The sequence below is a fragment of the Colletotrichum karsti genome (assembly GCF_011947395.1).
Source record: "Colletotrichum karsti strain CkLH20 chromosome Unknown Scaffold7, whole genome shotgun sequence".
NCBI classification, from domain to species: Eukaryota; Fungi; Ascomycota; class Sordariomycetes; order Glomerellales; family Glomerellaceae; genus Colletotrichum; species Colletotrichum karsti.
The window spans coordinates 453,555-466,486 of NW_024065907.1; the positions used below are offsets into that span (position 1 = coordinate 453,555).

Below are 12,932 nucleotides of genomic sequence, written 5' to 3' on the forward strand. Positions count from 1 at the left end.
GCTGTTCGGTGAAGAAGAGACGGAATTCAAGCAACAAACCAAGCATTCGGAAACGCGGCAAAGCATCAAGCCAACCGGCTTGGCTCATTCATTTGCTTCCCCCCACATCGGGCTCCGTGGGGTATCCCAGCGGTTCAATTCCCTCCTGCGTTGGCCCTTAATTAGCGCTTGGAATTGGTGGCCAGTCAAAAGGCCCGTCTCCGAACAAATTTGCGGGCACTTTCCCCGTGGTTCAACATCCAACATCCACACTTCGTCCCAACTTTGTGAACTTCACAGAATCACAGAAACTTCCCTTGCTGAGGACCCCCTGACACCCAGGCCGGGCCTCCATGTCCAGATTCGCCTCAACCTCATCAGACTCTCGCCAGATTTGGCATTGCCCGGAAACTGCGGAAATCACCGCACCAATCACCGCGGGCATGTCCCTGGCATCACCAAACGAACCACAAAAGCTTGTTGGTTGTTTTCTCCACCGAGATGGATGGGACGAATCGTTCGTTCCCCTCGGGTCCCCTTCTCTTCCTGAAGGCCTTCGTAGCTTGACCTATCTCGTCCCTGCCTCGTCCTTCGTTGGACGGAAAAATCACACCCATGCCATGTGCTGCCCCTGCTAGACTCTCTCGTAGTTTGCAGAGTAATGCGTCAACTACAGTAGCCAACCCCTATCTCGGTGTCATCCAATGTGGACTCCCCGCGATATGTTGCCGTGCCGAGAACAGGAGCTTTCTTGGGAGAAATAGCATTCTGATATAAATCCTGCGTCCTCGTTGGAGGCAATTGACCAACCCAGAGTCGACACCTCGCATCGCTTGGCATCGCTTGGCACATACGGTCGCTCCCGAACATCATCATCACCATGGTTGCTCCCACCCTCCTCAGCGGCCTCGTCGCCGCCGCCGCCCTGGCGCCCCTCGCACACGCTGCCGATGCCGTCCCGAAGCGCCCAGAGCTCAAGGCCGCGCCGTTCAGCCCCGGTCGCGCGTTCCCGGTGTCCGCCGCGAGGACGAAGTCGTGCGCCGTGAAGCCTCTTGGCAACGGCACCGACGACAGCGCCAACATCCTCAAGGCCTTCAAGGACTGCAACAACGGTGGCACCGTCGTCCTCGACCAGACCTACAACGTCTGCAACCCCCTGGACCTCACCTTCTTGGAGAGCGTCGATGTCGCTCTCACTGGTACCGTTGGGTTCTGTGATGACATCGACCACTGGCTCCCGCGGACTTTCAAGTACGCTTTCCAGGGCTCAAGTGCTAGTTCGTATTCTCCGAACCCACCGATTGGGGAATCAAGCTAACTAACTGCTCAGTGTGGGTGTTTGGCGGCAAGGATGTGAACATCTACGGCAACGGTGTTGGTACGCTCCAAGGAAACGGCCAGAAATGGTACGACCGGTTCGCGGACAACGCCACCCTTGAGAGGCCCATCATGTTCGTCACCGACGGCCTGAACGGCGGCTCGGTCACCGGTCTGAAGATGGTCAACTCTCCTATGGTCAGTTCCTATTGAAGCTGCAGCAAGCACATCTTGCTTCAGAACTCGAACTAATGTTGAGCAGTGGTTCAACCTGATCGCCAACAGCACCGACGTGCTCATCTCCGACATCGACATCAAGGTCGGCTCGACCTCGTCCAACCCCGCCAAGAACACCGACGGCTGGGACACCTACCGCTCCGACGGCATCGTCATCCAGAACTCCAACATCAACAACGGCGACGACTGCGTCTCCTTCAAGCCCAACTCCACCAACATCGTCATCCAGAACCTCGTCTGCAACGGCTCCCACGGCATCTCCGTCGGCTCCCTCGGCCAGTACGTCGGCACCTTCGACATCGTCGAGAACCTGTACATCTACAACACCACCATGTCCAACGCCTCGGACGGCGCCCGCATCAAGGTCTGGCCCGGCATCAACACCCCCTTCCAGCCTTCCCTCTCCGGCGGCGGCGGCTCCGGATACGTCAAGAACGTCACCTACGACACCTTCCACCACAACAACAACGACAACGCCATCACCATCGATCAGTGCTACGGTCAGAAGAACCAGACCATCTGCAACCAGTACCCCGTGAGTTTGTCCTTGACGGTTTGTGAGAGATGGAGATGTGGGCTAACGGCTGTAATCAGTCCAACATGACCATCAGCGACATTTACTTCAAGAACCACGATGGCACCGCCTCCAAGAAGTACGACCCTCGCGTCGGCACCCTGGTCTGCAGCAGCACGGAGGTAAGCTATCCATGACTCCGTCACCGTGACAGGCATACTCATAAATATCTAGAAATGCACCAACATCAACGCCGACAACGTCGACGTCAAGACCCCGAGCGGCAAGACGGCCCAGTGGCTGTGCACCAACCTCGATCTGCCCAACGTCAACTGCGTGAGCGCGGTGACCAAGAGCTAAAAAGCCAGTGTTGCTCGTTGACGGATGCTTTTAATTTCACGTACATACCGAGAAACTGTGTTGCCACATGAGGCTTTCTCTTCAACCCTCTGGGCGGGTTCGATAAGAAACATGACACGAGTTTCTTTTTGCCCACGCCTCGTGCACCTTTCCAAAATCTCATTTGTACATACTTAGACTTATAGATGTACATTAGAAGGGCTCTGAATTATACCAACCATCTTAGAATCACTCTACGCTACGTTCTGTGTCCAAAATTCTACAATCAAGCCGACGGCGGAACCACTGGAGGCTTGTCGAACCTCCAGACCGCCATATCCCTCTTCTCGTCGAACCGCCACACCTTCACGCTCTTCTCGCAGATCGTCACGACCTTCCCACCGCACTTCTCCGACACCCTCATGCTGCCTCGATTCTCCGCATCCACCTGCGCGATGAGATGCGTGATTTCGATGTCTTCGTCGTCGTCAGCAACACCCTCCTCCTGTTTACGAGCTGCATAAACCTCTCTCCTCGGCGCCCGGCGCGGCTGACTCCAGAACTCGTCCAATAACATCTGGACCGCGCGCGTGGCGTACCCCTTGCCCCAGCAATCGGAGCGCAGCTTGTAACCGATGGAAAGACCCCAGTGCGAAGCCCGGACCGTCTTGACGATACCGACCATCTTGGTGCCGTCGCTGTTGGGCGATGGGTAGTTCGAGGACATGACGGCGCGGTTGATGAACCACGGTTTGTTCGCGGTGTGCATGAAGGCCTTCTCCATGAGGGCTTTTGAGCTCTCGAAGCTATCGGTATGGCGCAGGGTGCTGCGAGAGAGGCGTCTGAGTTTGAGAATATTACACAAGACTATGTTGTTTTAATTTACCTCCATTGGGCTGCTTGCTCGTCGGCGCATATTTCGTGGAAGTCTTGCATGTGCTTCTCTGGCGTGAGGGGCTCCAGCCAGAGATCTGGGTTGTCTGGTTTCGATCCCATTGTCGATGGTTAACACGAGATATAATACCCAAGGACCAAGTTGTATGAGGCGAACTGTCGCTGGCCCCACGGCTTCTGGTTATTGCTGCTAGTTAAAGTCCGAAAGTAGAGATGTAGAAGTAATTCGGATAGTATAAAAACAATAAGAGGACAACAGCGTTGAGATCGGAACTAGCATTAGGTATGGAACGGTATTTGTGAGTCAGAGTTGGCTCTAACCACTTGAACCCCGAAAGTCGCAACGGTCGAAAGTCCCCCTAGTCTAGTGGCCGTGAGAAGGAACGCTTGGAGATGGAACCTCTTGACCGAGAGTTGCGGAACAATTGGAAAAGGCTATAAGGATGGAAAGAGTACAGAAAGTCGAGATGTTCCAAACCTCTCAACAATTGTGAAATCCACTTGGTATAGAGAAATGTGAGAGTTCAATGTTGGATACATTGAAACTCAAGTTGGTAGATGTCTGCCATCCCCGGAACCGCCCCTCGACGCCCCTCTATTTCCGCGACCCACCCTGGGGTAATCCTAAAATCTTCGATAAGATAAGACTTTTTTGTCTCCAAACTTCACTCACGAGAGTCACGACGCGACGACGCTTTTCCTGCAACGCATTGCCATTGCACACACGCCATGACCCGCGATGTCGGCCGCAGGTTCTAACTCGAGACCCCTGAAGTCCGCCTTCGCAAACAAGCGGAAACAGGGACCACCAGGCGACAATGGAGGCGGCAACGGCGGCGGCGGCGGCGGCGGTTGGGCGCAGAAGCGCGTCAAGATCCGCCAGGACAGAGAAATCGCCGCCCAGCAGTCCGACGCGGCCCTGAAGGACGGCGAGCTGGACCTCCAGGCCTTCCTCAACGCGCGTGAGTTCGAGATCAAGGCCCTCGAGGAGAGCATGCGGCACACCAAGGGCGAGGCTACGAGCCGCGCCTTCCAGCAGGTGCCCCGCGGCATGCGACGGCGCACGGCGAGCCACAACGCCAAGAGGGTGCCCAAGAGGCTGCGGCGGAGGGCGCTCAAGGAGATGACGGAGGATAACACCCCCGTCGTGGTCCCGAGGCGCAGGAAGCCCAAGACGACGAGGGCGAGGATCCGCGCGGAGACGGCCAAGAGGTTGGGGATCCTGGCGGCGAGGAAGAGGGCGAAGCAGCTCAAGGCGGCGAAGGAGAAGAACAAGGAGGGCGGCGCGGCGGCGGCGGCGGCGGACGGATCGAGTGCGGGGAGGGTCACGGTCACGACGAGGGCGCCGAGGCCCAAAATACGGCGGAACCAGCTCAACGAACCCCCGAAGCGGAAATCGAAGTTCAAGAAGCGCCAGATCAACAAGACGTGGCTGCCGACGCACCTGTGGCATGCGAAGCGGGCGAGGATGACCGAGCCGAAGAGCCCCCTGTGGCGGTTTGCGGTGCCCCTGACGCCGAACGAGAAGACATATCGAGCGACGCATCGCGCACAGGGAGAGAAGGGCGCCGTGGTATGGGATACCAGTTACATGAGCACTATTGGGCTGTATGGCTCTGCCAAGGGCGTAGAACAGGTGCTGCGAAAGCTTGGTGTGAGCCAGGAAAGCTGCTGGAACGACAGGGGAGCGAGGTGGAGGGCTGGGACTCGGCACTGGACTGGGTTTTTGAGCAGAGAGACCAGACACGCAACGCGGGATATCTGTCCAGCTACTATTCTCTGGAATCCCGAGCCTACGTCAGAAACCGAAAACGCGCAGCCGAGAAAGACACAGAGACAGGTGTTCCTCAGAGTCCACCCATCCGCCTTCCTTGAGGTCTTCAACGAGCTTCTGCGTCTTGTCAAGATGCAGACCCCCAGACCGTACATCGAGGATCTGCGCTTTGAGATCGGCAGCATCGAGCTCACCGGAGCAGCTTCAACAGAGACGCTCCTGGGTATCCTGCATCCCCACCATGCCAAGGAGCAGTCCAAGGAGCAGCACGCCGAAATTTTCGGAGGACTTACCAGCTTGATGAGTCCAGCAACGCTCCCGGTGAATGCCACCCTTGGGTTTTCTATAATGGACCCCCGTCTTCGATATCCTCCAAAGAAGGTCACCGCACCGGACCCGGATGATCAGACGGCACAAAACAAGTCTCTCGAATTGCTAGCGAAGTGGCCCGCAGAAGTCCACTTGAAACCCTACGGGCTTTTCAATAGGGACTCCAGGGCTTCGGCGACTCAGCTGCCGTCTCAAAAATCAATAGACAGAAGGAAAGGAGCAAGACGCCCAGGGACGGTGCTCGAAGCCTCAGACGCCGACCCGCCCATCCCGATTCTCCTGCTGGCTTCGCGCGGGGGCACTGATGCCCAAGTCCAAGGTAACTGGACACTACTTGCGCCGTGGAGGTGCATTCAGCCGATCTGGCACAGCCTTGTTCACTTTCCCTTGTCATCCGGCGGCAACCCTCGATTCTCGGGTTTGAATGAGATCAGACAGGTTGCGTTCGAGCGGAACCTGGCTTGCTTCCCTTTCGACTTCCCCGGCACCAATGCTGGTGCAGAATGGGAGCTCGAGGAGCGCGCCAAGCGGAAACGTGACTGGGAACGCCGGCCGAAGAGCAAGCGAGTCGCCTGGGAGTCGCTTGATCTCGGAGCCGGGCGTAAAGGAGAGGTGGGAGACGGCTTCGCCTGCGATCTCGAGTTCTTGTTCCGAGAAAAGACAAAGAATCAAGCGCCGCCATCGTCAGACGAGATGGACGTGGATAAACCAACCCGCGAGACAGAGCCTCCCGTAACCGCCTCGCATGGAGAAGCGCTCAAGACACTCCACCAAGTCCGAAAGGATTCTTTCAAGCAACACACCTCATCACCCGCCTCCTCACTCTTACCCACGAGATCCATCATCAACGCGAAAATCACCCTTCTCAGCCGCGGCGTAGCAACATCCTGCGCCAGAATCTACCGCCTCCCCGCACGCCCGGAACCCGTCCCGCCAGCCTCGTCGGCCGAGGTCCCCGCAACGGCCCCGCCCCCGCCAAAGTCCATCAACGGCCTGCCCGCCGACCTGCGCAGCCAGTGGCTCGCGACCCTCCCCTCCGCGCCGGCAACAACACACTCCAAGAACAACCACCATCACAAGCACCAGCGCCTGCCCCTGCCCCCGAACGCGGACATGAAGGCCCGCAAGAAGCACGTGGCCCAGATCCTCGTCAGCGCGCCGCCGCCGTCCGCGATGCCGCCGACCAAGCCGAACCAGACGGACATGAACGGGCACCCCCTCGTGCCGAACGAGGAGGACCTGATCGGGTTCGTCACGACCGGCGCCTTCTCCCTCAGCGAGGGCCGGGCGACGGCGATCGGGTGCCTGGCCGCGGAGAAGGCCGCGGAAGCGCTGCGGACGGGGGGCAAGAGGGAGGGCGGCTTGTGCGTTGTGCGGAACGCCGGGGAGAGCGTTGGTTGGATCGCGCGGTGGGAGGTGTTGTGAAGAGCTCTCTGTAACTATGTTGGTCGTTGATCGTGGCCGCAGGCGCGGGGGCCGCGCGATCTGCCCCTGCAGCCGAGATCTGCGCGCATCCCGCTGCACCTGTGAGGCGGTGACGTAGGGGCGCGCGATGTCTACTTTTGAGGTGTGCAGCTGGGGATTGAGATCGCGAGATGTCATTGCAGAGGTGAGGGAGGGAGGTAGTGATGAAGTAGAGAGGAGTGGGAAAATACCCATAAAATCAATGTTCAAAGTTTAACTAAACCGGCAACTTCTTGCCCATCATCGTCTTGTAGGTCGAAATCGTCACCACTGTCGACCTCTGGCGTCAAGGTTCCATATCGTATTAGTCACAGGCGGATGGCCTCGACTTTCTGTCACCTAGCAGCGAAGAGGAGCACCGGCACACCAACGGGGCATCGGCCGTCATCGACGAAATATTGCAATGTGTGGCAATAGATTAGACTGGACGCAAGAATGTCTCCTTTTTGCGAGGACTCAATGAGAAGAAATCCATAGATATTCAATTGTAGACAAAAACTGGCAATCCGTCTTGACAACTGCGCATCTGACTGTGAGATATCCTGCCTGGTGGTATACCGTTCTGCGTCGTGGGCTTTTGGCTCGATATCAAGAGACCGCCCGCAGATAAATCAAACAAAACTCCTTTTTATACCTCCGAGAAAACGCCGTCATTATATCCCACCCAGAGACATATCGCTCTTTCAATGCTGGTACTGTTTTGCAACGTGACAACTCAACGTTCTCCTTAATCCTCTTCACTGACCTCACTCTCTTCGGCATCGCCGCTGTTCGCGGCCTCCAGTTCCTTCTCCAGCTCAGCCTCCAGATCGTCTTCCAGAGCGTCCTCGAAGTCTGGTTCCGAGTCCATGTCCATCTGATCTGCGTCCGGCTCGGCTTCTTCCTGGTGCCGTTGCTGATTGTTGACGGGGCTGGGGAGATTGAAGTCGAAAGGCACCTCGTCGGGGTCCGACTCGCCGTCGGCGTCGTCGGCCTCGGAGTCCCGCAAGAAGTCGGAGAAGCGCCGGATGTTGATGCCCTGGGAGGGAAACGCGGGGGAGAAGTCCGTCTTCTTGTTCTTGTTCTCGTCTGGGTACTCTATCGTCAGGCCAAAGTCGTCGTCATCGTCGTCGTCCTCCTCGTCGGAGCCCGCCGCGACCTTACGCGGCTTCTCCTTCTTCGGCGGCGGTACCGCTGCTGGTTTCGGGGGCGGAGGAGGCGCGTCATTGGTCGGGAGCGCGAGCTGGATGCTGACGGGTTCCTTCTTCTTCTGTTGCGCGCGCGGCTTGGGGGCCGCTTTGGGCTTGGCAGCGGCGGCCGCCTTGCCTTTGGGCTTCGCGGGGGACTTGTCCGTCGCTGAAGAGGACGGCGGTAGTTTGGCCGGGGTCGCGGTGATGGAGGTGTCGAGCTGCTCGAACTGCTGGCGCAGGGTCTCGGGGTTGTCTGTGGACGGTGTGCGGGTGAGGTTCATGTGAAATGTCGAATCGACCTTATCGAGGATGAAGGCCTTGCGGGCTGGGTCGAAGTATAGAACATATTGGTTATCGTCCGTCGTGCGCGTGCCGGCGTAGGCGTAGGTGCCGCCGTTGCCATCTGGTACGGACAGGTCGAAGTTGGACTTGCTGCCGGGGATCTCGGGTTTTAACCTGGCGGTCGCTGGCTCTGTAGGAAGATCGGGCTTGTGGTTGTCTGTTGATCGTCGCATTATTCCGTTAGCCTCCGTACCGAACGTCGCGAAAGGGGAGAGGAAGGAAACATCGAGATGGGTTTGGGGGTCACGTACATCTAACGGCTGTAAACACGTCCTTCTGGGTGCGGCCCAGCAGGGTATCGCTCAGGATTACAGGATATTTTCCCGTCTTGGTCGGGTCGATGAGGCCATTCCCGGCCTTGGGGAGGGCCTTCTCCCTGTGGTTTGGGCGAAGAGCCATCGCGTATCCTGTGGCGTCTGTCGCGGGAGATTCAATTCGATTCGTGAGGTGATGAGAGAGGAGACGAGTCGGGAGGCCGACGATCGTACTGGGAAGTGGGGAGATGGAGCCTTCTTTAGATAGGCATGCAGTGGAAGCGGGCTAGGGGCCTCTGCTTCCGCTAAAGTCGCCTGCGAACTTTAGATTGTTCCGTGCTGTCGCGGGCGGAGTGGCCGAGACCGCAGGTGGGTTGCACCGCTAAGGCAGGTCGAGCAGGGGTCTTGGCGGGAGGGAGAGTCAAGAAACGGATGCCAGAGGATGGTAAACAAAATGATTCGAGATGCGATTTTGGGACTGGCGAAGATTGAGTCGTGCAGTTGTTAAGGTTGGTTGAAATTTTTCTGATGTGTTGAAGACGAAAAGAGGTTTGATCTGACAGTGCCCGTAGAAAGAGAAGGCCGACAATCACTGGCCTATTTTTGGTGAATGTGTACCGCCTCATTTTGCCGCCAGTGACCGTGAGACCGGCTGACGCTTGAGCGTCTTAATCAGCGACAACGACGAGCACGAGTTGCTAGAGGTGTCTAAGCCTCGTTGTCGTCCCATGGCCCAGAGACTTCATTTCTCCAGATAAAATGTCATCTGATACTCAGGTAAGTAATAAGAGCGCTCAAAGTGACGTCGGAGCTCTTACCTGAGGTACCATTTGGGAGGCTTGTGATTAGGTTCAAGACATCATGTAAACCATTACTTTTTCTACGAAACAATATGTTCGATTGAACATTAGCAGTTGCAAAAGGCCGTATTGGTGTTGTTGTCACAACATTATTGCCGTTTCGGTAACAGTTTTCGCTGGAACAATAAGACCAATCAATACCACTAAGCGAAAACAAAAGCCATTGGAAGTTTTGCATGAGTTGTGTCGAATATGTAGCAAGGAAGGCCTAGATATCGACACGGCCGCCGATAACTGACCCAACGGCTTGCTGCATCTATATCCGATATCTCGCTAGCATAGAGACAAAGGACAGTCGACTGGCCAGCTAACAAGCAGTTCTTCACGGGTAGAGCCCGCCTAACCGCAAATTACAACTGTCGCAACGGCGTTTTTGGCGTAAGTTGACTCCCATCTACCTTGCTTACCTAATGAAGATGGAGAGATAAGATTGAATTGATGCTTATCTAACGGCCGCCGCTAGCCGAGGCGGACGCCGGGTTTTACTCGGACCAGAGCTCAGGAGCACTCAAGGTGCTGGCCAGGGATCTCAGCAGGACATGGCTCCCCACATTCCTCCCCAACATCGCCCAAGCTTCCCCGCCCGTGGCCCCAGCCCAGGGAGGAGAAGCACCCATCGCTGTGCAGTGAAAACCGCCCGCAATCGCAGAGAGCTCCTCAGTGTCATCATGGCCCGCCAGGGGTAAGCGCAGACAACCTCGGATCAAGCTGTCACACAAGCTTCGGCAGAGAGCGGCAAACCGTTTCCCCTTCCACCTGAGCGAGCCAATCCAGCCAGAGACACAGCTGTACGGAAACCCTCCCGTGGAAAAATATATCTCTTATTTCTTCTCCCTGAAAAGCTTCCTCCCACATATTCTGCCATACTCGTGACCTCCATTGAGAGAGAGCTTTGAGAGACTGATTGTTGATACCCCTCCTCTGCGGTATCTCGGCTTCTTTTATCTCACCTCCCAATCAATTGACCTGCATACACCACTCCAGGCTCGCGGTCATGTCGGCGGCTGTCAACCGAGGTCTCAGGACTGCCTCCCAATCGCTGCGTCTCCAATCGCGAAGCGTCCGTCTGGCTACTCCTCTCCGCGCCGGCCTCGCCTCCACTAAGTTTGCCGCCTCTTCCACGACTCGTCCCGCCCCTCAACACTCCCACAACTTTTCAACTGCATCCGCGAGACTGAGCGCTGCACCAGCCATGGCCGAGGCACGAGAGTATGATCCTGAGATCAAGGACATCGCAAACTACGTCCAGAACTACAACGTCGATTCCGACCTTGCTGTGAGTACCCGTCTCTTGTCCTCCCACTTTAATTCCCGACGGCCTTTGAGCGACCCGCCAACGCCAGCTTTACCCCGCGTCTCAACCAGATCTCCGCCGCTAACCGCCATTCTCGCGAGAACAGTTCGACACAGCACGATGGGTTTTCCTCGACACTCTCGGTTGCGGTCTTGAGGGACTGCGCTTCAAGGAGTGCGCCAAGCTGCTGGGACCTATCGTCCCCGGCACCGTCGTGCCCAATGGCCCCAAGGTCCCCGGTACCGACTTCCAGCTGGACCCCGTCAACGCTGCCTTCAACATCGGTGCCATGATCCGCTGGCTCGACTACAATGACTGCTGGCTCGCTGCTGAGTGGGGTCACCCTTCAGACAACCTTGGCGCCATTCTCGCCGTCGCCGACTGGATCACGCGTACCAACAAGGCCGGCGGTAACCTTGCTGGCGGCAAGCAGTTCACCATTCGCGATGTTCTCGAGGGCATGATCAAGGCCCACGAGATTCAGGGGTGTCTGGCTCTCCTGAACTCTTACAACAGGGTTGGTTTGGACCACGTCGTCCTTGTTAAGGTTGCCAGCACTGCGGTCGTATCCAAGATGCTCGGCCTCAACGAGAAGCAGATCGCCGATGCCGTTACCCAGGCCTGGGTTGACGGCCAGAGCTTGAGAACTTACCGCCACTCCCCCAACACCATGTCCCGCAAGTCCTGGGCTGCCGGAGATGCTTGCCAGCGTGCTGTCAACTTGGCTCTCAAGGTATTGAAGGGCGAGCAGGGTGTCCCCACTGTCCTCTCTGCACCTGTTTGGGGTTTCTACGACGTTCTCTTCAAGGGCAAGAAGTTTGAGTTCCAGCGCCCCTATGGCAGCTACGTTATGGAGAACGTTCTCTTCAAGGTCTCCTACCCTGGTAAGCTTCACCAACTCTGACCAGAGACGGGCACAACTGATTGTGAAAAAGCCGAGTTCCACTCCCAGACTGCCGTCGAGGCTTCGTCCAAGATTCACCAGCAGCTCAAGTCCATGGGCAAGTCTGCTGCTGACATCAAGGGCGTCACCTGCCGCACACACGAGGCCTGCATTCGCATTATCGACAAGCAGTTCAAGCCCATGGACAACTTCGCCGATCGTGACCACTGCATCCAGTACATGGCCTCCGTCATGCTCGTCTTCGGCCGTCTCGAGGCTACCGACTACGTCGACGGCAGCGAGGCTGCGACGTCTCCCCTCGTCGAGTCTCTGCGCCAGAAGATCAAGTGTGTGGAGGACCCGCAGTTCACCAAGGACTACCACGACCCCGCCCTCCGAACCATCTCCAACGCATTGACGGTCGAGTTGAACGACGGCACCGTGCTCGAGGAGGTCGTTGTCGAGGCGCCGCTGGGTCACCGCTTGAGAAGAGAGGAGGCCAAGCCTGAGATCCTGAAGAAGTACAAGAGACACTTGGAGCCCCACTTCGACGCCGGCAAGGTCAAGCAGCTCGTCGATCTCGGCTTGGACCAGAAGAAGTTGGAGTCTACTCCTGTTGATGAGTATGTTGATCTGTACGTCAACAAGAACAGCAAGTTCGTTTAGGTGTAAGGATCTGAAAAGCGATGTTTTGGATACTATAGATGTTACGTCTCTACAGGATTCAGATTGGAAATTAAAGAAAGAAAGAAATATTTAGCGCTCACAAACAGAATTTCACTAGCAAAGAATAGTGCTTGTTGTGTAACCTCCATCGGGCTTGTCGCTGGCTGCCTCAATGTAGGGTTGTGCGATACGAGAATAGGAGCGGATGATCGGTCAAGGCGGCACTCCGTGGCTCGTGGCTGACGATGGCTTGCAGTGACTTGCAGAGCTCTCTCCCGACTCGGACAAGTGTTACTCTCAATGTCGAGAACTCGCGGGTCTCTGCAACACCGTCTCCCGGGATTTCAACAGAGCATGATTGGTTGAATCGTATGACAAACGATCGCCAAGCCACGTTCCCTGAGCTGGACGGAGTGACGGGGCTGGGCGGGTTCGTCCAGTGGACTGTCAGTAGATGATCCTCTGGGTACGGGGGGAACGGCTAGCTCGGTTCGCGGGTTGTTTTGAGTTTCACAGGCCAGACACTTCCGATTTCCAGCACGCCGCAGGCTTATTCAGGCGATGTGACTGCGAACATCCCGTACCCGCATGTACCGTATCGCGTTACCTAAGCCGC

The 12,932-nt window shown here is 56.8% G+C and overlaps 5 protein-coding genes across 5 annotated transcripts; 3 read left to right on the top strand and 2 right to left on the bottom strand.

Annotated features, from left to right (window-relative positions):
• Nucleotides 1-859: 859 nt before the first annotated feature.
• On the top strand, nucleotides 860-2,407 carry CkaCkLH20_02962 (exopolygalacturonase; the record flags this gene model as incomplete). The annotated part of the gene is made up of 5 exons (XM_038885681.1): nucleotides 860-1,256; nucleotides 1,310-1,494; nucleotides 1,559-2,068; nucleotides 2,128-2,229; nucleotides 2,282-2,407. 5 exons carry the CDS (start codon nucleotides 860-862, stop codon nucleotides 2,405-2,407), a joined length of 1,320 nt encoding a protein of 439 aa, XP_038748880.1.
• A 265-nt stretch (nucleotides 2,408-2,672) lies between these two features.
• Nucleotides 2,673-3,382, bottom strand: CkaCkLH20_02963 (uncharacterized protein; the record flags this gene model as incomplete). The annotated part of the gene is made up of 2 exons (XM_038885682.1): nucleotides 2,673-3,213; nucleotides 3,273-3,382. The coding sequence occupies 2 exons, from the start codon at nucleotides 3,380-3,382 to the stop codon at nucleotides 2,673-2,675; spliced, it is 651 nt and encodes a 216-aa protein (XP_038748881.1).
• Nucleotides 3,383-4,019: 637 nt separating this feature from the next.
• On the top strand, nucleotides 4,020-6,809 carry CkaCkLH20_02964 (POPLD domain-containing protein; the record flags this gene model as incomplete). Its single annotated transcript, XM_038885683.1, has 1 exon — nucleotides 4,020-6,809. One exon carries the CDS (start codon nucleotides 4,020-4,022, stop codon nucleotides 6,807-6,809), a length of 2,790 nt encoding a protein of 929 aa, XP_038748882.1.
• Nucleotides 6,810-7,575: 766 nt separating this feature from the next.
• CkaCkLH20_02965 (ell-associated factor) lies at nucleotides 7,576-8,758 on the bottom strand (the record flags this gene model as incomplete). The annotated part of the gene is made up of 2 exons (XM_038885684.1): nucleotides 7,576-8,516; nucleotides 8,611-8,758. 2 exons carry the CDS (start codon nucleotides 8,756-8,758, stop codon nucleotides 7,576-7,578), a joined length of 1,089 nt encoding a protein of 362 aa, XP_038748883.1.
• Nucleotides 8,759-10,467: 1,709 nt separating this feature from the next.
• CkaCkLH20_02966 (2-methylcitrate dehydratase) lies at nucleotides 10,468-12,316 on the top strand (the record flags this gene model as incomplete). The annotated part of the gene is made up of 3 exons (XM_038885685.1): nucleotides 10,468-10,749; nucleotides 10,874-11,651; nucleotides 11,703-12,316. 3 exons carry the CDS (start codon nucleotides 10,468-10,470, stop codon nucleotides 12,314-12,316), a joined length of 1,674 nt encoding a protein of 557 aa, XP_038748884.1.
• Nucleotides 12,317-12,932: the final 616 nt, after the last annotated feature.